The sequence below is a fragment of the Centruroides sculpturatus genome, unplaced genomic scaffold (genome assembly GCF_000671375.1).
Source record: "Centruroides sculpturatus isolate CEXI.00-Female unplaced genomic scaffold, Cexi_2.0 scaffold1539, whole genome shotgun sequence".
In the NCBI taxonomy this organism is placed as follows: Eukaryota; Metazoa; Arthropoda; class Arachnida; order Scorpiones; family Buthidae; genus Centruroides; species Centruroides sculpturatus.
In genome coordinates, this window is record NW_019385842.1 from 28,486 (window position 1) to 54,224 (window position 25,739).

Here is a 25,739-nt window from a genome sequence, read left to right on the forward strand (position 1 = left end):
TCAGTTGCATCCTCTGAAATCTGACTAGTAGGCCTGGTTTTAATTACTTCAGTAATACCGAAGTTTTGATATACATGGGTAACGTAATGCAATCAAGTCTCATCACACGTAAATACATTTACAAGTTTCCAGCGATACCTGTTTTTACGTGGGCTTCCACTGGCGGCTTTATTGCGCCGCTAAGGATAATTCCGAATGCCGAATATTTGCTGCTGACGTGAAGACTTAGTAGTTTTTGATAGCCAATAAAATGATAGTATATATATGACTTCAGAATAATACAATTGATCCCATGCTCGAAAGTGTGCCAGTGCATTCAATTGGCTCCTTTGCATAGCCACAAATGCCACTGCTTTCAATGAAATAAACCTCTATTGCTGCTGAATGTTTCCCACTATTGCTCGCCGCTGCTGCTATAACCGGTGCTTTAGTCTCGTATGCATTTGAATGTTGTATGATTGATAGTAAGCCCTTTTTGCCATTGGATACCGAAATACTGTATCGGTATTATCGAATGTAGGCTTCTTCCAGTCTCCATAAATGCATAATTCCCGATGGTCTCGAGTTTTTTTGTTAATAGTCAGTCGTTTTGAAACAACACCCGCTTCTTGTGTTTCTTAGGACACAAGATGTATAAATATGCAAAGGGAAGTTCCGAATAAAGACGTAAACATTGTACAGTGGTTCATAACTTACTAATTTGGACAACGCTAGATTACACAACTACCAGTGTTGTGCAGCCACTAATCATTAAAATTATAATAGAGATGTAGCTGAAGTTTTGCTAGATCCTTCATATTCATCGGACTCGGCCCTATATTCTTTCTTGTTTTGCGAATGAAGAAAGTTTTGAAAGACAAGTGCTTTGCGACTGATGAGGCATGAAGAGTCACTGAAATTCTTTCACGTTTATCTAGTAAATGATTGTGGAAAACATACGATGCATAAGTATGGCGATGAGCAGAGGTGTGTACTGTACAGGTTCTATGGTGAATATTTGAGCGTGACGAATACTCAGAAAATGAAATGACAATATGAAAAATATTATTCTTTGGTGAATTAAATGATTAGCCTATATAACGAATTAAGTTTTTACAATTTTACTAAAACTTTTTCTCATATAATTTATTTTCTTATATATAAGTAATATTAAAATTAAGTGAAATGATAATAAATATACTATAATAACTATCATTAAAACAGATCAATTGGACTGGGATGTCATCTCTCTTAATATATTTCTAGTTTTGACTTTTGTATTTTAGTTTATGACAGTTTCACAGAAATGCGAAACCAATTAGCAGTAATTTTTATTTGGTTTATGCACGATGTTCTCAAGTGTTGAATGCCATAGAAGCCGCATTTACATCAACAATATTTGTAGAAAGATTTTATATCAGAAGCAGAAAATGGCGATGACGACAATGATGATTGAAGAGAAGATTAGTCATTTACGTAATAGCAAATGTGTAACGAAACTTTTGCTTTTAAAATGAGACTCAATATTTTTGAGTTTATCGTTATAATGAGTTTAATCGTTATAAATCGAATGGGAGTTATAAAGAATCTGCCTTACCTAGCTAAGTATTAAAATTGTTTTTCAAAATGTTTTTATTTTATTTGATAATACATCCGATTTCGTCCATAGAGAGAACAATCCTCTCTCGAGTTTTGTCAAATTGCAAACTGTACAGTATCCAATCGCAGACAAAACCATTTTGGGAAGATAATTGTTCTGTACATCACCAATCTAAATGACTAGAAAATTCTTTCTTAAAAAAGGGATATCACATTAATTAAATTATTCAAAGCTTTGTGATTTAAGCTATTCGTTGAAATGGGGTTGTTTCGTAAATTTCAAAATAAACGGTCGACACGTATAAAAGTTGCAACAAAATATAATTTATGGAAAAAGAGAAGAAAATTCCATTGAGGATAAAAATATATGGAAAGAGAAAAATCACAGATTTTACGGGTTTTTATCGGCCACGCTTTCTATTGTGTACTAAATTTTTGCAATGTTTTAATGCTAGCTCATAAATAAAAATTCACTTTTTTTATGTACAAGCGCTATTGATATTATGACGTATTTCGGTGTGATTACAAGCGAACGAGAATGGAAAAATCGTACTTCTCCCGATATACATCGTTCAATAGTAAAAAGTATAAATTCGAATGGATTACTTATATATTCTCGGCTACCTTCCATATTGCATTTGCTGCGTTACGGTTACGATGTACGGAGAAATATTATTCCAGCAAAAGCAAACAGGAATGTAGCAGAAGTTTTAATTTTATTATCACTTGATTAATAAGGAAGGAGGTTTGACCGTTTTGAAGTTAAACGTGGATTCGGAGCTTCCAGTCCAAGCCTTCGCCGTGTTGTTGAAATTGTTAAATTTGTACTTTGGTGCTTGTTTCTCTTGGCTTAGCTCTGTAGAAGGAATTATAGGCAGAGGTGCCGGTGGTAATTCTGTTCTTGTGAAGAGTGATGACGCTGTAACAAGATAAAAGTATATGTATTTTATTAAAGTAGTAGTAAACTTCTCCTATATACATATATTAAGTAAATGCTTTATTAAAACAGATCCAGTCAATTTAATTTTTGAATTTTTAAAAATTAAACTACTGTATTTATATAGATGCCTTAAAAATTACTTTCTTTAAAAAAGCAACGCAGTAGAATTCTCTTGTTTATTTAATGTAAAATCAATTTTCCCTTCCCATTTTTAGTATCAAAGAAAACAACAATTTTATTAAATCAATGTAATGAAAAGGTATTAAAATTTTGAGTAAAAAATTGCAAAAAGCAAAAACAATAAAAAATGACAGACTAAAACGAAAATTAAGCTACCAGTATCTAATATGAAATAACTTTCTTTTTAATTTATTACTATTTTACGAAGTATTTTAAAATAAACATCTATTTTCAAATTAATTAAAAATACATTATTGCATATAAATCACAAATCAAAGTAAATACGCTAAACTTTTGCTAATCCGGCCATTCCTTGCGCAAAGGGGGCACCCCTTTAGCGCAATGATTAGCGCGTGTCGGATAATGAGCGTTTATAGATCAAAAAAGTAATTAGTGACACGACCTGTCGCTCTTCGGTATTCATTCGCCCTGACATGAAATAATGTACACCGAAATGAAGCTCTAGTAAACAGAAAAATGGGATTTGTGACATAACTAAGATTTTCGCGGAAACGGAAACGCATAGGCAATCAAACGACGGTATATCAGATAATTCAGACACAGGATTAGAAAGAGTGTACTGTATTGGAAAGGATCTGATCTAGAACTTCGCAAGTTTGGTTTTCTACCGGAAAACCAACTTATTTCCATTCCATTACCCGAATATCTGACTATCTCTTTCGACCTTTAGTCACCAAAATTTAATAGCATTAATCCACTTAATATACAAACCTCCCTACAAAATTTCGTACATTTTCGACAAAAAGCACAGCAGTTATTAGCTTCAAAGAGGGTGAACAAAATCGTGCCCCCCCATACAAACATCCATACATACAGAAACTCCCCCCGAATGTTTTTGCATTTCTCAACGTTTCAAGGTCCCCGAGTCCAAAAATGTAAAAATCTGGGGAATCATCTTTTGCATCTTTACCCTCTGTTATATATAATAGCTAGGATGTAAAATGGTTTTGACAGAATATTCAGATATGGGAGGTCTAATATTTGTAAGTGATTTTCTATTTAATTTGTTAGTTCAGTGTAAGCTTTTGTTTTCGTTTGACAAAGAAATATATCAAGGGAGGTAAACAGCTAAGTCTTGTATTACTACAAAGTTGGAAAAGGCAGAATATTTTTTACAAAGCTACTGCAATATAGAAACGATTATTAATTTGATAAATTTATTATTATAAAGGAATGGCCGAGCGGTTATGGTTTCAGCTTACCACTCTGGGGACCCAGAAAATAGTCCGAATAAATCGAAAATCCCAGGAAGTTTAGGGAGTTGTCTTCGCGGATATATCAGGCCTCATTCTTCACCACTTTCCGTCCCATTATAGGCCTGGCCAAACCCACGATGGCTTTATAAAACATCCTCTTATAGTAGTTTCCACAGAATGGAAAGAGTAATAACAGGCTGGCAAGAGCTCTTGCTCGTCTTTTCCGGTTTCGAACAGGAACATAAAGAGGACCAGAAAGCCCACTAATTTTCAATTATAATACGGTGTATAATTTAAATATTAATAAATAAAAAGCTTAAAAAGAGTAATTTTATTGAATTATGTAGTCTTGAGATATAATGCAAAATAGATGCCTATACACACCCATACATACAGAGTGCTTTTTCACATTTTTGCTAAGGGCTTTTTGGCATTTCGGTAAGGCTTTTTGACTGTCAAAACGTGGAGAAACGTAAAAATACCGGCGGGTTAAAATTTGATCGATTACCTTACTTTCCTTATGTTAATTAATATTCTATAACAACCAGAAAAGTAAATATTAATTTAATTACACAGTATATTAAATTGTCTTTATGACATTTAAAAATTATCTAAAATATCGACTTTTGTTAAATAAAATTGAAATTCTAACAAGCAACGAGTACAGACGAGTAAATTAAACTAGATAAAAAGTAGTTTGAACAATAAAATAATAGTTTTACTCTATCACACTTTTACAATCAGCTATGTCAAAATTATTTCTTTATAAAGTAACGACCATTCTCAGCTTGCAATTAATACAAATAGTATTAAACAATACTTTTATTTATATGAATTACCATATTTTACGGTATATAAGATGCATCCCATTTCAGTACAAAATTTTTAAAGAAAATATAGTATTTAATGGATTGGACTGATGGAATAAGACAACGCAACACTTGTGTGATATGCCAAGAGTGGTGCCTTGCGAGAGGACTTTCTATTGAAAACTGGCCCTATTTAGTTGTTAAATACAATAAAACCGGAGTTTGAGCCAGGGGTCGGGCTCAAACTTATTTACCATTAAAATATTCTACGTGAATCCATATAAAGGCTGCTTAGCTGTAGCAAAAGAAAAGATAATAATAATGTTTAATTAAACAATAACATTTTTATTCAAGAATTGAGCTAGATTGAGGTTATCTAAAGGCTGTTTAGGGAATTCATTCGTTGGAATTGAACTGTGATAGAGTAAAAAATAAACATTAAGTTACGTAAGGCTCGTTAAAGCCTTCCAAAACTTAAATCAAGTGAAATATTTTTTTAAACCAGAAACAATTGGATTGCTGGAATAAGGCAATTTGCCAAGATGGTATTCTTCCTAGGAAGACATTCTGTGGGAAACTGACCCGTATTTAGGTTTTAGATACGCGAAGAAAGCCCGGAAAATCTCTTGACCTGTCCGTTGGTCAGGCACGAACCCAGAAGAAATTACTAGTGTTCATAATCAGAAACGATAACTCCAAATAATATATCAAAGAACTGATCACGAGATGCTATCATAGTGTTTTCTAACACTCTTACTAGAATATTTTTATCTTTTCTAAAAAGAAAATTCAATAACATAAATTTAGAAGATATATTTTGAAATACTGATTCAATACTGAGAGGCGATACTTATTATTTTATCGTTGTATTTGCATTAGCTCTGGAGAAAGACGACAAACAAATTTTATTTTTAGAACTACATATATGTATCAATTGCAAAATGAGTAGTATAGTGCTTCTAAAATAAAAAATAAAATTATGAGATAATTAATTGCATTTTTAATTATGCTAAGTTTTAATTAAAAATTTGGCAATAATGTCTTTCTTTTCTTTCTCTTTACTATCTGTGGAATCTTTTTTCCTCGTCAATCGTGGTTCGGTCAGAAGTGGCGCGTTATCCTATGGGCAAAAAGGTAAATTGCCCACCAAGAAGGAGCTCCAAACCAATCTTTTATAAGAAAATTATTTCTCCCGAAACATTCCCCAGAAGAAAAATGTTTGAAGATAATAGTGTACATGGAGCTCCCTAATTCAATTTGTTTGTTTTAAGTTACGGCAACGCAACCTTGGGCGATCTGCCTTCAGGTAGGTATTTTTAAGGGTAACTGGCCCCTACTCAGACTTTACAGACGTGGAGAAAACCCGGAAAACTCCACGTGGCCACCACCGAACTTTCAGTGTTCAGGGAACGATACCGCTTGGCCACTGGTGGACCGCTTCCTAATTCAAATTCCACTGGGTCTCGTGAAGCTATAACGCGCCATTGACGGTCAGACTCACAATAGGGACACGGACGGCCAAGTAATGAGAGACAGACTAATACTGAGAAATTCCTTCCTGAAAAGCTGTTACTTGTCTGTTCGTCTGTCTTTCCTTAATCTCGAAAATGGAGTTAGATAGATGAAAGACTAGACCATATATGAAAACCTTAAGGGAAGGAGGTCCTGATTAATACACGAACTTCCTGTATAAACCGGAAGTCACGTTATTTCAATTCAAAAATTTTATCGTAAAAGATGTTAGACAGATGACCGGCACTACTCTGTAGTTAAAGGAAAAGTATGATGTACAGGAGTAAATCACTACTGATTTGAGGTGGAGAGCATATATTTTAAATTAAATAAATTAAAAATTGCAGCCCGGCATTGTGACGATATCATAATAAATAATTGCTCTTTCTACTTAAAAACTTAAACATAGTTTCTCAGCTACATACCTGTTCCTTTAATCGTTCTAATCGTTCATTGGTCAATTGATAGTTAAAGTTACATCACAACTAATGCATCAATATATACGTAAATAAGTAAAAAGTTACGCAGTCCTCGGTAGTATAGTGGTAAGTATCCCCGCCTGTCACGCGGGAGACCGGGGTTCGATTCCCCGCCGGGGAGAAAAATATTTTTTTTCCTTAAAATTAACAAAAATTCTCATTAAATAATAAATGACGCCATAAACAGTTTAATATTCACTGATAGCTCGTTTAACGTTACTCATTAAAAACTTATTCTTAAAATTTGCATCTAGATGGCGCTATATTTCTCTCTCTCTTTTGTAAGTAATTAATTAACTCCTTAAGTTGATCTGTACAACTATTTTTGTGGTGTATGATTTAAATGCTAAATAAATGTCTATAAAAATGTTAAAACGGATATTAAAAGAAAAAATACAATTTAAAATCGAAGACAAAAAATTTCATTTCATTTCCTTATTTCCTGTTATGACTAAACATAGGCTTATATCAATGTAACTTATTTATCAGTAATAAATACTTGGCATTTATATAAACTAAGAAAATTAAGAGTAAAAAAATAATACATTTTTATAATGAACCAATTACCTTTGATTTATTATAAATTTTCTAATTATTTATTAATTATTTTATAGTTTAGATTATACGAGGAATATTTCACTTTTATAATCACTTAAAAGGGGTGCTATTAATCACTTTTATTAGTTAATTAATTTATTAAAATAAAATAATAAATTAATTTAAAAGTAACTAATATGAAATTTATTATGGAATATGTTCAATATTTACATTCAAGATTTTTTAATAAAAGCATTAAAAATATTTTTAAAACTAATATTAAGTGCTGTAGATTTTATTATAAACAAAATATTTCCGAGAAAATTTTGCTTATTAGTATTATTCTGTATTTACACAAGATTCAAAGTATGAATTTACATCTGTCTGTTTTTATGCTTATAATAAATAATTAAATAAACGTGTATAATATTATTATATGTTTGTTTATTTATTTATAATGTCGATTATTTACGAAAAGACATTTACTTACCGTCAAATGTCCCACTCCAACCTCTTGGAGCACGTGGCCTATAAGGATCAACTTTGGAAGAAGACTGAGGTTTCGTTACCTGCTTCTGAATTTTGGGTTCAGATGTTGGTAATTTGACTGGAAATAATGGTTTTGAGGTATCAATTTTAGTCTTTTCTTCTGCAGCTTTTATTACAGTCTCTGCAACTCTATCGGGATGTACATCCACGAAAGCAGCATCACAGCTTCCAATAGGTGATTCCATAGCTGCTGCCCACGGGCTTTTGATCATTTTCAGTCTTTGATTCTGCACACTTTCTTGTTTCTGATATCGGTAATCGTAATCCGATTTTAAATGAGATTTGACCTTTTCCTCGTCTACTACCCATTCTTCTGATTTTTTCTTTCGTTTAGCAAAGAGCATGGCTCCTTTTCCAGTGGGAGAATTTAAATCTTTAACTATTCCCAAACAAATATCCGGACTGACCACATTGTGTTCGTTGATATTCTGGCCAGAAGAACGTAGTTTGACCATATCCTGAAGTTGGCGAGGATCCAGGATAAGTTTTAATTTTGGAGGGCCTTTGCTTACTTTAACAAATGGATATTTGTTTGGATCTGGGGTAGAAACGTCGTTGGCATCAAAATATGAATCGCTATCCGAACTAATCGGATCCGGCCCTAAAATTATAATTTGAAAAAAATTCTTTTTATTTTACAGTAAAATATTTAATAGAATTAAAATATATGAATATATACATTCGTTAATTAGTAAATTTGAATTTTATCAGCACGTATATAAAATAATTTATAATAAATAAAATTTTAAAATAGTAATCAAATTTATAAGAAACCATAACAGGTAATTCCCGGAAGTAAGTGGAAAAAAATCTATTTAAAGAATCATAGTCACAGAAAATATTTTCTTTTCTTTGCCAACTTTTTCTATACAAAGCCGTGCTTCCCACTAAGAACTTTATTTTCTTTAGATTTTTCTTTTTTGAATTACTCCTCTTTCCTATAACTATCTATATTATTGAAAAATCACGAGTTTTAAAATGATTCTCTATTATATAATACTTAAATCCAAAAAACATATTTCTGTTTTCTTTCAGATATGCCAAGTTTGTGCCGTGAGGTAAAGTAGCATTGGTAAAGCTACAACTAGAATAAAAGAATGGTTTGTTTACTTTCGTAAATGAGATGTTAGCCAGAGCAAAAGACGAACCTTGGATCCCCCACCTGTGCCTATATTTATCGCTATTAGTTTCAACTAATTAGCACATTTACAGCATTCAGAAGCTTTAATATTTAAATATAGTGCCCGTTTTTCTAAGTCATTATACAAGCTCGATGTATTAAGGATTGTTTTATATCGACTGAAAATCACTTTAAGTCCAAATTTTTAGCTTAATATTAAGTCTTAGCATAGACTGATATATATATGAAATCACGTAATCATAATTCATTATAGTTTTCGCTCAAAATCAGATTTTCTCGTTCCGTGTCATAGACCATGGTAAAACAATACGACCATTCCATATGTTGAACTGGCAGTCAAGCTATAAAAGGCAGTAGTAATACGAAACGACCAACTAGCGAGTCAGCAAAGCCGCACACACTCCTGCAATTCCTCTACATGTTGAATATCTATCAGATCGCTTTTAAAGATGTTAGTCTCAAATGCCCTTATTTATAGAATAATTATTCTATTAAATGTTTCATTAAAATAGTTTCTAGTTCAATTACATTTTGCATATTATTTCCGCAAACTTTTGGCATTTTGATTAATTTCTCGGTACTATTCGTCATTAAATAAATAAATAAAATTCCAATAATGTTTGAAGCATTCTTAGTTTTTTTTTCCTCTTTAAAATTAAAGACGACACAGTTATTTTAAGAAGTTGCGTAATTGTTGAACACGTGGTTATTCTGCCTTATGTAAATAAAGGAAAAATAGTATCATGTCTGTTTTTTGTAAACTTCTCTTCATATTCAACCGACATATAATTTTCAAGTATAATGGCCTTCTATATTATTATTCTATTTAAAGAAAAATAGAATTAATTAATGGCCTCTTCGAAGCGAATGATACTTTAAACATTCTGTAAATTTTAAAGACTTATTTCACACTAGCATATTTTAAGAAAGTTAACATTTTGCAACTTTTTTCTTCCAACCTACCAACTATAAATTTAGTTCTGAGTTCCATTAGCTGCCAAGGTTTTTCCTTTCTCCGGTTCTTTTAAACTTGAGTATGCTCAATAACAGGTGTCATTTCCCCCTCTCTCGCCAGAAGTAAGGAAAATAGATATCCATTCTGAATATTTAACGACAAAATTCGACATTATTAAACTTCAAAATGGTTGCGTTATTGCTTATAGAAACCATATTTCAGTGTAATAAATTTATTTTACAGATCGATAATGCCCAAATCCAATTATTTTAAGAATGTGTAGAAGACTTAAGACTGAAGTAAGAATTTATTAAAAGAGCACGATAAGTTAATATAAATTGTCATTTGTATTGTAATTTAAGTGTTTTTACCTTATTTTAAACCGAATTTAATTTTCTAATATTAGATTAAGAACAGTGAGCCAAATTAGCCTGTATACAAAACAGTGATGTAACTTAATCACTCAGGTAATCTATAGGTCTTTGTTGGATGCTGCCATTTTAACAAGGATGTGTATAATTGCTGTCTTCTGGATAATGTTGCTAGATTTACCAAGGTGTTACAAAATTTTAGACTGTTATTCTTCACTTGCAAAAGTAGATTTATATACAAACGAATATCAAAGAATATTATGTGTTATTTTATCATAGAGAATGACATAAATTAAACATCCTTATGAGAAGAATAAAAATCAATTTTATATAAAACTATAATGTCTTTATATTTTAAAAAAATTATATTGTTTATTTAACAATTTAAATCGTGTAAAAATGTATCCTATTGAAAATTATGCATTGTTTTAAAATAGAAAACGTATTCAATGTACTTAATAGCTTTAAAATGATTGTAGGATAAGGATTTCTAATTTTTAAAACGAAAATATAATTATACGTTTGCTGTAGATAGCTTTATAAAAATGAGTGTTAATATAAAGTGTGAAATTTTATTTATTTCTTGTAATTTTATTAGTTTTATATATTTCAATAGCGCTACGAAGTATTTTTCACCTAAGCTAATATTCTAATTCAGAAATTGCATTGTTAAATCGCAAATTTAACAGTTTTAAATACATATACCTGGCGAACCCACTGAGTGAACTCACTATCACTGTTGGAAGCATCCAAAAATAACATTGGACAACTCTTAAAATTGGTCGCTACTACCTTCCTTCCTACAGAATGAGTCAAAACTGAATACGAAGCCAAAAATCAAATGCAATACGTTTGCAAAACAATACAACACTTTGTCTCTATTTAATGATGATAAAGAATCAGCACATACCTTCGTGGATCCATTTTTCAGATTTAGTCACCCTTCTGAAAAACATATTGGCGCCACGTGATTTCTTATTTTTATCAGATGACAGCGAATCTGCGATCTTTCTACATAATTCTACTTGTTCTTCTACCGTTGGATAGATAGCATTCGGTTCCTCGTAAAAACTCGAGGAAGAAAACATTTTTTCTATAACAAAAAAATGTGTTTTTATGTGCTTAAAAACTTCATTCGTAATCTGCATTAATGTTTAGTTTAGTCAATTTTTAAACGGTATCTAAATTGAAAGTTTTTAAAGTCACGCATAATTAAAAACTATTTGTACGTATGCGTTAAACTTACTTTTTCTCGGAATTGAAATTTCCATGTTGTAGTCAGACGGCGGTTGATATATCTTTCTATTTAACTGATGTATGTCCCTTTTCCCCTCAGTGAATGTAGAATTCATCCCGAGTAAAGGTTGGTCCTAAAAACGTCAAATAAATGAGAAAAGACTGCATATAATTGCAATACTAATCAATTACATTACTTACCTAATCTATAAGCCATACTGGTTAATAATCAGAAAGCTAATCTAAATAGAAAAACTACTAAGTGCAGCGATGAGAGTTAAAGGGTGCGCGACTCTTCGAAATGTTGTGACAAAATAGAAACCCAGCCAGAACAGCGAATATCAGAGCTGAATATAGAGCAAAACACTCGCTAGCAGGTGCTTTGGACGGGCGGAGTTAGATTCCAAACTTAGTTCTATTCCGCGTAAATACCGTTTAAAACTTAATTTTCGATTTGAAATTTTGCTAAATTAGCTGTTTATATTTAACCATTCTAACTGAACGCATCGATTTAAAATAAACGCTGTTTCTTTTTTTAAAAAGATTAAATTATTTTATTTAAAAAAAAGTCATAAAAATAAATGTAAAAGTACTTGACTCTACTCTTATGCTCCGTTATCTATTCATAGACTAAACAAGATTTAAGCGGATGCAGACAAAACACGATAAAATAATTTATAAATGTCTTAGTACAACTCACTTCATACCTAGAATTGGAAAAGAAGAATGTCGATAATCCTCAGAAATGTGTTAGAGACTGACTAAGTAAGAGAATAGAGTTTTGCAGGTTATAAGTTCCCAATATCTGGAAACACACCAAAACCAAGGCAAATGTCTGTTTTGTCGTCCTTGGCTGTTATTTCTAGGACGATTTTTACTTGCCAAACTATACTATGTTATTCTAAACAAGCTGATAAAGGACAGCGTATTTAGATTGCTTTGCAATTTCCTCAAAGAATTATCTAGTGTTTTGTAAATAAAAGAATAAAGACCAATTAAGATAATTTTATATTAAAATGTTTCACTTAACGATAAATTTACTAAATGTTTAAGCGATATTATTCCTATATAACATTTAATTATTATTCCCTACTTTAATAATCGTTAATTAATTATAAAATACAAAAAGATTTTTTTAAAAATATCTATATAATATAAAAAACTATCAATACCTGTTCGGAGTCAGATGATGTCATAACCGTCGATGCTACACTTACACTTGACATCATCGTTTCTGTCACACTGTGATTAACGACAGCGTGCTGTTCGAATTCAGAGACATTAATTGTCTGACCAATGTCATTATAAATTTCTGTTTTGGTTTCTAAATCACCATCAACAGTTTGTTTTTCTTGCTCGATCACGTTTTCCTTATTAGAATCATTTATATCCTCAAGTTTTTGACAACTACTTTCTGATTCTGGTTCCAGTTCTGAAATAGATTCATCTGATTGTTGTTGATCTATTGAATTTTGTAATGTTTCTTCTACTTCTTTCACTTCGGTTTCTGATACTTCAGCTTTTTCAACTTCTTCAATTTTTTCTTCATCAATTACCACGTCAGATTTCTGATCTTCAGGATATCCATTTACCTGTGATTCTCCTGTATCCATAGATTCTTCAGTATTTAATTGTTCTGTCTCTATTTCTTCTTTCTCAGACATTTTCAAAAAAGGCTTTGGGAGGCGAGGCAATAAAGAAACTGGCTTTACTTTGAAAACTTCTGACTGTTTAGTAATCTAAAATGTAATAAATAAAATTGCGATGTAATTAAATATTACGAAAAATTTTTAGTTTTAGATAAAATTAATGTTAATTTTTTAAAATATTTTATCGTATTCTGTATCTGTATTTATTGGGCATAAAAGAAACTATAGTAAAAATACATTATTAATAGTAAAAAAGAAAGTTCGTTACAAAGAAGCTTTTATAAATTAAAAAATTAAACTTTGATTTGACCAGCTGAAAAGACTGTCTGTTTAATTAAATTTTACAATGAAAGTACAGTCAATTTGGAACTTCATCTATCCAAGAATTGCTAAACGATACATTACGAGTAGACAAGTCGCAAGCATAATGAAAATAGAAATGCTATTTACAGCTTTCTATTCGGGAACTACATACTAAAGGTACATTAAAAAATCATTCTTCAACAATTGTAATTGTCTTTTATATGTTTTGAAAAACTTTAATCGAATATAAAACCTTATATCTAACTAGAATCATTCTTAAGGCAAAGATATTCAGCATGAAGAATAGAAATGTTTTATAAAAGAATTATTAATTAGCAAATAATATATAAATAATTAATGTTCATTTTGGCAGGAAAAGATATTTTCTTAAGAATTTTCGATAATTCTACTTCAAAAACTTTTATTTAGCAATTAGTATCTGATACAATTAAAACTATAATAAAGAAACAATGTATAGAACGATGTTCTGAGCGTTAGTAATTACATTTATCAGAATTTATAACTGTTTATACTACTTCCCTAAATTTGGCAACATTATCGTGAATAAGATGAATGAATTCTTTGTTCAAAGAAATAAATTACGAGAATATTTAAATTACACATTATATTTTAATTATTTCCAAATTTATTTGTAAATATGGAGTTTATATAATTACGTTTATTATATAATTTAGTAAATAAATGTAAAAAATAATAAAATGTATTTTATTTTGTAAAGATGAAAAGTCAATCACCTCAACGCCAATTAGACTAAAACTTGTTTACCTTGGAACGATATTCTGTTGTGAAATCTTCTTCTCTGGATCTCTTGTAGCTATCATCTGATTGAACATCAGAAATTTTCTTGGATTCAAATGCCTGATTAGCTTTTTCTGTTCTAAATGAATAATATTAAAAAAAATTACTTAATAAAATATACACTATCGTGTACTAAATTGTTAATTGCTATTATTATATTTTATATTTACGGATAAAAATTATGAAATTTGATTTATTATTAACAAGAAATTAAATTTAGTTGATTTTTTTAATGGGTGTAATTCTTAGCGCTTAGTTCAAGTGAAATATCATTTAACTCTGTAACAACTTAAAAAATGACATCTTTAGTGGTCACAGTCCCGTGAGTTTTAAATAGCTATTTTATGCAAGAAAAAAAATTAAGAAAGAAATACTTGTTAAATTCTCTAAATTTATGCTAAATATAGAAAGAACAAACGTATGCAATAATAATAATTTTGCTTTACTCTCAATTTGAAATTATGCACTTCAAAAACTAAAATTTATTTTTAAACAATTATACTCTCATTTGACTCAAATTTCTTTTAAAAACATCTTTGATTTTCCTATGATGTTTTAATGATGTTATTTATGAGATTATCTTAACAAATTTTCCACATAATTAGACTATATAAATTTATAAATAAAATTATGTCTTCATCTATGCCAAATTACACTTATAAATATAACTTTCAATTATATTCAAAAACTGTCCCTCATAACTTTTTCTGAATACAGAACTTACCTTATTTACTATTGTTAATAAGTGACCTATAGATTTTATATCCTCATCCGTTCACACAATTAAGATCACAAATGATACCATTGCCCAGTGTGAAAGATTAACAATAGATGAGGAATGTGATGTCAGCAGTTCACGTGAAGAATAAGCCAATAAGTACCCGCTTAGAAATGCAGTATCGACGCGACCTTAACAACTAAAATCCTACTAGATCAAATGAATATTGGCACATCGCCATTTTGAATTACATAATGCAATAAATTAACACTTTAAACGGGAATGCTGGCACAAAAATTCGGTTTTTATTGTTTTACTAATCATAGACAATATCAATTGGAATACATTACAGTAAATTCTATACCCTACTTAATTATCTTACCTGTAAATTAGCAAGACTAAATTTGGGCTTCCTTTATCTGCTAAAATCATTACTTCATCGTATGTGAGACGATTGCATGGTTGATCGTTGCATCGGACAATAACATCACCAACTTGCAATTTACCGAAAGATTTACTTTTTGTACGAACCTACAAAAATTGATTAGTATTAATCCATGGCTCAATTAACTTTTATTATATAATATAACATTTAAAATTCTTAATTAAACTAATATAAACTGAAATGAAATCATTACATTTTCATTTTCAGTGTTTATTTCATTTTCTATACTAACATTATAATTAAAATTTTGTATTTAATTAATCATCCAAATTTCATTAGAAAATAAGGAAATAATTATTTGTTGTTTTTAAATAACTTTGATAAAAACTTGTTATTATTATTATTTTTATTTTTTGTTATTACATTTTATTTAAATGAAATATTTTCGGATAAATGATTATAGACAAACTTACAGGTGAAAAATAATGATTTACTTATATACAGGTATATATAAGTTTATATAACTTATAAAGTTTCTATACATATTCATACATTCAAAGCTAATCGATTCCTGTTTATAATAAAAATTTAATCAAGGCAAAATTAAACGGACACACAAAAATGTTCGCTTTGTTAAGGTAAAATGGGGAAAATTATTCTAACAAAAAGAATTTATTTTTAAATTGAAAATTTAACGTTATGTCTATAATACAGTTTGAAGTGGACAGTGTTTATGTTGGGCGAAACGCGAATATTGAATCTCCTCTTAGAAATACACTACTCTTATGTCTGCTTATCAGCATTTTGGCACTGCTACAGAAAGCACTTACCAAGTAACTGATGGTGTACTTGAGGTTTTTTTTATCATGATGCAAACAGCACTCTCACCATAAAACTGGTGAGAACGAATGTGCTGAACAAGAGTGCGTAAACAATGTGTTTGACAAGCATATTGACGCCAGATTTGAATAACTTTTCTTTCCGACTCATTAAAATAGCAACAGGGTTTTATTTTCTAGAACATTCAAAGAAAATTGTCTCGAAATGCTTTCTTTTCTGTCGATAAAAACGCTTTTAAGATAACGAGATTCGTTCGTAATTTTAAATAAAAAAATTACTTTATGCCAAATCAATTTTTAAACATTATATAGAAAAAAAACAATGTTAATTCCTAATTTAACCGAAAATTAATTTAAAGTATTAAAAATAATAAATTTATTTAATTAAAATAATTTAAATGCTAAGAATATTTTAAAGATATTTCAAAAAAGAAACATTGAAGACGAGACACGACATGATTGACTATCTTAACACGATGGAATGTGATGCCAGACAATCAAAAATAGCTCTCGTTTCTCATATCTGATCGATCTGAAAATCAATAATCTCATTAATAAAGCGTATTCAAACCAAAATAATTTTCGTTTGACAAGCCATTTTCTTCGTGAATAGTATAATTAATTACAGACTAAGTGTCTGTGACTAACTATTCTGTACACTTTACAATAGGTAAAACCCTACATCAATCAAATTCCGAACACCGAAAGAAATAATTGATAAACATTTTATTAAACGCATTTTAACTACATTCTATAGTGTTTTTCTCTATAGGCATCGTAAGCATTTTTTAAAATACTCAAGGGGAATTTAAGATATAACCACGTGATGTTCCCTTGATGGATATGTACTGTCTTTTCAATACAGACTTCATTGTCTGGCAATGGCGTACTTAAAACGTATCAGAAAAAAAAAAATCTTTTCTTTTTATCTCAGAACAAATTCTACATAGCGCTTTGTTTTATTTCAGCATATTTGTAAACCACTTTCTGGGTGAATGAAGTTTACAAGATAAAATTAGAACAAATAAATTTTGTCAGATACCATTTTTCTCGAAAAATATATATGCAGCTTTTATTTAAAATCTTTTTATTAAGTTTATATAAAGATTACATTTAAGCTTTTTAGAGTTTTAAAAACTTTCAAGTTAAACACATCACTCAACAGAGATATAATTATATTCTAACTTCTAATGATAGCGTATCTTATACAAATAATAGAATTTGACTCGAGATAACCGCATAAAAATTATTTATAAATCCGAGTCAAATAGTTTATGGATGAACTTAATTCACAATGAAATCGGTGTGGATAAAGCATGAGGAATTACGTCCAGATCCGAGCTATTCATGATAAATCACGAATACGAAATGATGAAGCTGACCCGTAATGGGGTCGGATGGAAGATGAGGAATGGCCACTTAGTCGACATTAATAAACAAATGTTATATATATATGTTACCGCTAAAGCTCGAAAGCAGTTAATGTGTACATTACCTAGCTAATTTACAGATTAACTAGGGTGATCCGTTAAAGTTGCGAAAATTGTTCCATTTCTCAAATTACCTAGGTAATGTGCAGATTACCTAGATACAACTCTGCACATTACCTACTAGGCATTCAGTAAAATGATAATACGATCTTTGTGGGAACAACAGCAACGTTTCTGTACGCTTAAATTAACATAATGTTGTTTATTTAATTGTCGATATCTAAAGAAGCAAGTTAATTAATACAATCAAACAATCAACAAATTAGTTAGTAGAATCAATCATCAATCAATTAAAAACCTGTAATACAAAAAGTCAAACGGTTTAAAATATTATTACAATTAGGAAAATGGGGGATTATATAGATAACCACCTATGAAATTTCGGAACTTTGATTATATATATGAACTGAGGGGACCAAGGCGAGTTCAACGATATACCCTACTTTTGGACAGAAGATGAAAAATAAAAAAGTTATCATAGTTTTTCCGGCGATCGCATTATAAAATTGTGCGTTAACGTTACCTATGATGACTAAAATGGTGGCTTATCTCTGATTCCAGCAAACTGAAGAAAGGAAACAGTGGGGACGCACGTTCTAACCTAACCTAACCTATTCTGATAAATTACCATAATTATTTCCAACCAAATTATTAGAATTGGTTAGGTTATGTTAGAACGTGCATCCCCACTGTTTTCTTTCTTCTGTTTGCTGGAATCAGAGACAAGCCGCCATTTTAGTCACCATATGTCACATTACCCAATTGTGCAGTCTAAAGAGAGGCGACACTTTGAATTACTTGGCAATTGATTTTTGTGACAAGCACACCTATTTGTGGTACATTTATATCTGGCAAAGATCTTATTTTCACTTTACCGAGTGCCTAGTAGGTAATGTGCGGATTACCTAGATACTCTGCACATTACCTAAGTAATTTGAGAAATGGAATAATTTTCGCCACTTTAACGGTTCACACTAGTTAATCTGCAAAGTAGCTAGGTAATGTACACATTAACGGCTTTTGAGCTTTAGCGGTAACATAGGCCTATATATAAGTATTTTAGAGATGCAATTAATAATTTCGTCTCAGGTTAGTTCTTCCCATTAAACTTTTCCGGAAATAAGTCGGATGGCTAAGCATTTAATTTAACAATAAAATACAGTGAATTTGTAAGCATTGCAATACTCATCATTGAATATTAAACATTTCAAACGTAAAAACAACTGAAAATGAGCTAAAAATAATTCAAAATAAAGGAATCGCAAATAATGATGGGCACTAACTACATAGCTTACTATAGTTATTAACTAGTATAAAAGGCAATGAGATTTAACTTCTAGTTAACTATATTTAAACTACTCAGAAATAGAAAAATAAAAAATATTACTTGATTAAAATAAGTTTTGTTTTCGTTTCGTCTTCATTACTTAAACTCTTTTATTTCTTTTAAAACTGATATCTCGAGAATACAGGATTTTGAAAGTTTTCATCTGACATTCCGTATCATCTAGGTGTTAAAATTTATCTCGACAAAGATAACAGACGTTCCACTGCATCACTACTGGCGAGGATAACGTTGTATTCTAAAAATGCATTCTTTACATGCCAGTAGTTGTGTAACATACTCAAACCAACATCATTGTTTTCCAAATTCCCTATTTTATATGAAAATTACTGCCAACCATATTATTTTAAATAGCGTAATAATTAATAAGTAAAGACAAAAAAAAATTAGTTAGAGTAGTTGAAAATAAATACGTAGTAAAGCAGTAATTTAATTACCGAATTGGGACAGCAACTGTAACTAATTAACTATATTAAGAGTAGTTTTTAATTACACTTAATTACATCAGTAATTTAATACTACTAATCAACAACAACTGCAGTCTAGTCAAAATGAATAGGCATCACGTACTGTGGCCATTCAGTGAACCGGTGTGATGATAGCGGGAAATTTAAGTGCGATTTCATAATTTTGTACGAATTAAAAAAGATGCCGAAAAATCGGTGGTCAACTTGTATTCAAAACTGAAGTAAAGGTCGACACAAGATATATTTTTCAGTCTATAATCAACGACTTAATTAATCTCTTACAGGAAACTAATTGTGAAGAAATGTAAGTGCTGCTCTGTTTTCTTAACCCCTTTTCACATCAGAGAGAGAGTTAAAAGGAACGAGTAGAAATAAGATCAGAATTCTTTTCTATAGAGAATCGATCTCGGGGGTTTTTTAATGAAGCATGATGTGATTATATCTGCCAACTAGACGATAAAGGAATGCAGGTCAAGAAAACTATCATTAAAGTATTGAAAACTTGATTGAGCATCTACATTTGTTGTTAAACACTAAGCTTTGGCAAGAGTATTCTGTTAGATTCTCAGGCTATTGCATCTAAGATATCTTAAATCATAAGATCCTAGAGAATATTCTTTTAATCTTAAAAGCTTTCTCTTAAAATACATTTTAAAGCATAAATAATTATAACTAAAATTCGTATATTTAAAAAATAATAAAAATTATACGATTAATAAATGACAAACTCTAAAAATCTCAAAAGTTTATAAATGAACTCAAATTTTGAAATAAATTAAAAAAGATACTATACACGAATTAAGTGAAATTTTATATGGCTTATCTATAAGTTCACATCTATGTCACTTTAAAAACTCTGATCATTGCAAAACATAATGAAGTATCATTTACATGTAGTCTATACAGTATAAGAAAATATAGGGTAGCGTGACACAAAGATTATACAGCGATAATTTATACTAAAAATAAACTGGATGATCACCACAATTGATAACATCATCCATTCTTCAAGAAATACGCTACTGTCTTTAGCTTCTGGAAGATTCTGAGTGGAGTTAGGCAAGCTTCTATATGTTCCTACAGCATCCATATTCAAATGGATCAGGAGTGTTTTTTGCTAATTTCATTCATAGAATATTTTCATGTTGATTATCAAAATGTTTTACCGTTTCAAATAATTATTATCTCCAAACTATTAAAATATTACCTATCAATAATTTATTGAAATGTTAGAAAAATTCAGGTAATACAGTATTTTAATAATTGAGTAACCTTCAGTCTGTTTTCTAGATTGATAGAAGAGTAAACTCCATCTAATAATCTCGAGTCTAATCCCTATTTAATTGCGCTCTGTTATGAGAAAATATTAACGGAACACATACAGAGTAATCGTTGATACAGTCCTTTCTATTAATAATAAAATATTTGGGTAACAATTCATTTTGGAACTTGTAGATACAATAAACTACAGAGATTTTGCATGCTGACATTTATCTGATGTCTAGTTAATTAGGGCAGATGATTAGCTCCAGATGATGTTATCATCTTTAGGAGACCTTTAAGTAGTTTATGGACAAGTCACTTGATTTTTTTCTATGACACTCGCGAGATATACTTGCAAACTACTAATAATAATACTAATAATAGTATGTACTAGTTATAAAATAATATTTTACGTATTAATATTATATTCCTTTATTTTATAGATTTTTATAAAAATTATTTTTTAAAAAGTCTTTAAAGAGTAATATAACAGTGTATGTAACTTCTGAAAACTGAATTTTTGATGGGAATGAAACTATTTCCAGTATGTTACTATTAATAACCAGTTTTAGATTCATTAAGATTGATATTTTGGATTAAATTCGTAGTCTTCTAAATTCAGTTGTAACTCGTATTAGATTTCTAAATCAAGTACAGTATATTTATAATGAATTATTTGAGCCATCTTTATTTATTGTGAAATATTGGCTAGGTTATGAAATATCTAGTTTCACAATGAAATCCAATATTTAAACTTAAGTTTTAGTAGAATGAGTTTCTAAAGGGATGCATTTTACATAATTAATAGTTGTAAATTGTTCCTAAAATTAAAAAAAAAAAAAAAAAAAAAATTAGAAATTCAATATATGAAAATATTTTATTAAGAATTAATAAATTGATAATTAGAATTTTGAAATAAATTATTAATCTAGATGTGTAACGTGATTTTATAAATAGGAGCTTCACTGACCTGTGAAAAATAGTGGCTCCATCTGATGCTGAAAATAATTATCGAAAAAATAAATTTTATACAGTTAAACCTATCCAAAACGGAACCTGAATAAAACGGAAACCTGCCTAAACGGAAAAAAATATTCGATTCCGGTTTACACATGTTTTACTGTATAATGTATATATTGTAGATGTAAATAAAAAAAAATATTACGTAAGATATAATTTTAACATAAGTTTTTAAAATAATAAATTTAATTTTGTACTTATTAGAAATAATAAAGCATTTTAAACATGTAATAAGTAAACATAATTATTTAATTGGCATTTAAGATTTTGATTCGAAATTTTACATTTTCAGATTGTTGAGATTGAGAAAAATTAATAAATCAAAAACTCTTTTTAAATTTTACATTATACATAACTAGCTGTTACCCGCGGCTTTGTCCGCGAGGATTTTGCAAGCAAACCCTATTTATATTCAGTATTTCAACAACCATAGTAATTGTTATATAACACCTACCGCTGAGAATGATGGGAATTGTCGCGAATCAAACGAACTATTTTCAATTTGATCAATTTTCTGGAACGTTTACAATCGTTCTATAATCGAACTAATATGCAATAACAAATTCGAATTTAAAACGGTTCGAACATTTGGTTAAAAAATCAAAATATATAAAAACATTTACAGTGGTACCTCAGGATACGAAATTAATCCGTTCCGAAACTGATATCGTATCATGAAAATGTCGTAAGGTGGATCATCTTTTCCCATACGATTACATTTAAAACCAAATAATTCGTTCCAACGCGAAAAACATACTCAAATTAAAGCCAAGTAATACATTNCAAGGCTGGATGAGGATTTTTTTTTCATGTGTTATGAAGTATTAAATCCAGAAAAATATTCATTTAATATTGAAGAAAATAAATAGACAATATACAGGCCTGAAACTCTTAATATTATATGAAGAATTTTATTTAATATTAATATATTAAATATTATAGAAGTTATCATTAATATAAATAATAATATATCAATTCAAAAATCATATTAAATTCACTAGTTAAGTAGCTTTTTAAGATTATTTCATTAAAAATTTATGTATAAAAGATAATTTAATTTAAAATTGAGAGAGAGAGAGACTAAAATTTTCAAATAATTTTGTTTTAAAGTTTGTTCGTTAACTTGTCTGTTCGTATCTTTCGATCTATAGGGATTAGTCGTTTAAAATGCATAAATATTAGAATTTCAATAGCTTTAAGTGAAAATTTTATATTTATTTTATGATTTAAAATAAATAAAAATTCTAAATAATGCAACAAAATAAACTATAAATTATTAATATAAAACACGATAAATTTCTTCTCGACAATATATTTAAATATTTCATTTTTAATGATTTTTTTTAAGTTTATTCTTCATAATTTCGTAAAATTTTTGAAGGATTTTTTCATTTATTTGCTAAATTTCACAAATTTTTCTTCTTTTCTTCTTCATCTTTTGATATTTGTACAGTCGACCCCCCTATAACACTGTTGATTATTCCGTTTTATATGAATTCCATGTTGTACGAATCACTTAGATTTTACAAATACGTGAGCCGTTCACAGCCCGGCACACGTATTTGTAAAATCTAAGTGACTCGTACAACATGGAATTCATATAACACGGAATTATCTAGTATTATAGGGGTCTACTGTATATACAAATTTACACTTTTCAAATTATACTATAATTTAATGCTGCGGTCTTGCAGAGATTTTACTTATTATAGATTAAATATTTAGGATTTGGTTTATAAATAATTATATCTTACGAATATTTTCTTAGCTGACGAGAACGGATTGATCTAAAAAATCTACTTCTCTCGAAATATTTGATTTGATGAAGGAGGGGAAAAGTACATAATAGAAATTAAAGTAACATCTACTTATAACTTATGCTTAACTTTATTGAAACAGACTTAAATAATTTCTTTAAAATTTTATCGTTTAGGAGCATGAATTTTAACATCTGATTGTTTCTAAGTGATAACTTAGATGTAAATATCTCAGCGAGAAATCTTTTCTTTGTTTAAAACAACAGTTACGTAAATTAGCAATGAAAATATCATGTATTGTGGTGAAAATTGATAAATTTTATTTTTAAATGGTAAATTAACTCTGACAATACCGCTACCTTCCATCTGGAGAAGATACTGCCAAATTTAAAGCATTTAACTCATTCTTCCAAAATATCGCCAAGGACAATAACATTGGCCTAGTAAAAAAAATAAACAACCATGCCCTACAGACCTTCCTGAAGAGTTTTTACGACAACACTGGTTAATTTTTTATCATTTCATCATCAAGTTTGATCAAATAATATTTATAGCATCCTAGTTTTTTGACAGAGTCATTTTTAAATTAAACCAGACATATAATTAAGTTTCTCTGTGTTTAAAAATGTCCAAAAATAAAAATAAAAAAAATAATTATAAAAATATTCTGACTGGTTTCTTGCCAAAATTGAATGATATACTGTCAACAGTACTCTGAACCTGCTTATCTAAGCGTGATAGAAGAAGATAATTTATTTATCGTAATGTAAAAGTTTCTAAATGATAAATATTACATGCCTACTTGTTCCATTTCCATCACATTTAGCACTTATACAGCTAGATGCCAACCTCTAATAGCTTTAAAAATGGAAATCGAACCCGGAATCTACACTAATAGACTCTCCGGTAAATTCAAAATAATAATTATTTTCAAATATATTAATTTAATGGTAAAATATTAAAAAAAAACAAGAAAACTTTATAGAAAACATAATGTTATAGCATAAAACATTATGATTACATAATTTTTATTTTATATGAAATAAACGTTTTATAGTAAATGTAAATTCTCAACTGTCATAATCTAAATTTAATTTTTAATAATTATACATAAATATGTAAATTAATAGTTAAAAACTGATTAATATTCATATTAAGAATATTAAATATTAAGATACAATTACTTATTTGGATTAATTTCTATTTTATAAAATGAATATGATTTACCTTGGCGACCGTAAGGGTTTTACCGGTTCCTTCGCCACCTTGTAGACGAAATCCCCAAGGACACCCACCTCCCAATCGAACTGTGACATATTTTCCTGCACCTGTTGTCATTAAGATGTTAAAAGAAGAAAGAGAAAATAGCAAATTCCAAAGAATAAAGATTTATATAAGATACACAATTAATATATTCTACTTTGACGGCACAAAACAGTTAAAATTGGAAGCGGGGAAGGGAGTTGATGCTAATGCTTATAAGTTTTACGAACGGTGTGCTGACGAGAACGTTCCTTCTTACTATATATAAACCGACTTGTTTTTGGTACCTTTTCCGCCCTCTGGGAAATCTTAGAAGCTAAAATATTTTCTTTCCAGATTGATGTACTTCATGTGTTCTTACGGATACGATTAAGATATTAGTTTATAAACAGCCAGTCATCACGACGTTTACCGTATATATACAAGTATATACGCACAAATTTTAAAAGTTAACAATCTATCACGTCTAAAGTTAAAAAAAAAAAATTATCTGAAATGGTTTTATAAGTTCTAGAAATTAACGAAATTTTAATAAATTATTCTAGAACTTTCGTTATTTATTAAATTGTAAAATAACAATGCTTTGCCAAAATTATTTTGGGTGAAAGACAAGCTACATTCCTATATATTCGGAACGTAGTTGATTTTTCGACCTTTGTCAAAAGTAAAATTATCCGCTTCGTTTACTCAGCAAACAATAAACAATCATCAGCAATAACCCAATTGTTTTGTTAAACATAACTTTATCCTAAAGACTTGTTTTTGACATTTACATAGAAAGACTTGAAAAAGTGGAAATTTCCGTTACGGAAGTAGGCCTTTTGGCTGTACGTGTTCTCTTGGCACTCGAATGTGTTTAAATTGGACAAACGAAGATATTTTGTTTCTAAAGATTACAAAAAGGAGAGAATTTATTT

At 29.4% G+C, this 25,739-nt stretch overlaps 1 protein-coding gene and 1 non-coding gene across 3 annotated transcripts; one reads left to right on the plus strand and one right to left on the minus strand.

Annotated features, from left to right (window-relative positions):
- Positions 1-1,581: 1,581 nt before the first annotated feature.
- On the minus strand, positions 1,582-25,048 carry LOC111642447 (synaptopodin-2-like). Of its 2 annotated transcripts, none has more exons than XM_023388799.1 (8): positions 24,787-25,048; positions 15,376-15,524; positions 14,243-14,354; positions 12,677-13,243; positions 11,515-11,638; positions 11,179-11,361; positions 7,743-8,402; positions 1,582-2,497 (listed from the first exon to the last, which is right to left on the minus strand). In XM_023388799.1, exons 1-8 carry the CDS (start codon positions 24,895-24,897, stop codon positions 2,301-2,303), a joined length of 2,103 nt encoding a protein of 700 aa, XP_023244567.1. In that variant the 5' UTR covers positions 24,898-25,048; the 3' UTR covers positions 1,582-2,300. The 2 variants fall into 2 exon arrangements, with proteins under 2 accessions (XP_023244567.1, XP_023244568.1); XM_023388800.1 differs by lacking the exon at positions 24,787-25,048 and adding an exon at positions 19,095-19,221.
- Trnad-guc lies at positions 6,765-6,836 on the plus strand. The gene has a single exon. It is a non-coding gene; the product is annotated as a tRNA-Asp (tRNA).
- Positions 25,049-25,739: the final 691 nt, after the last annotated feature.

Excerpts from the sequence above, each read along its gene's own strand:
- LOC111642447 (XM_023388799.1), bottom strand. The coding sequence starts at position 24,897 with ATGACAACAGGTGCAGGAAAATATGTCACAGTTCGATTGGGAGGTGGG. Across the intron at positions 13,244-14,242 it reads CAACAGAATATCGTTCCAAG|ATTACTAAACAGTCAGAAGT; the intron begins GTAAACAAGTTT and ends ATTACATTTTAG. Across the intron at positions 11,362-11,514 it reads AATTTCAATTCCGAGAAAAA|AAAAAATGTTTTCTTCCTCG; the intron begins GTAAGTTTAACG and ends TTTTTGTTATAG.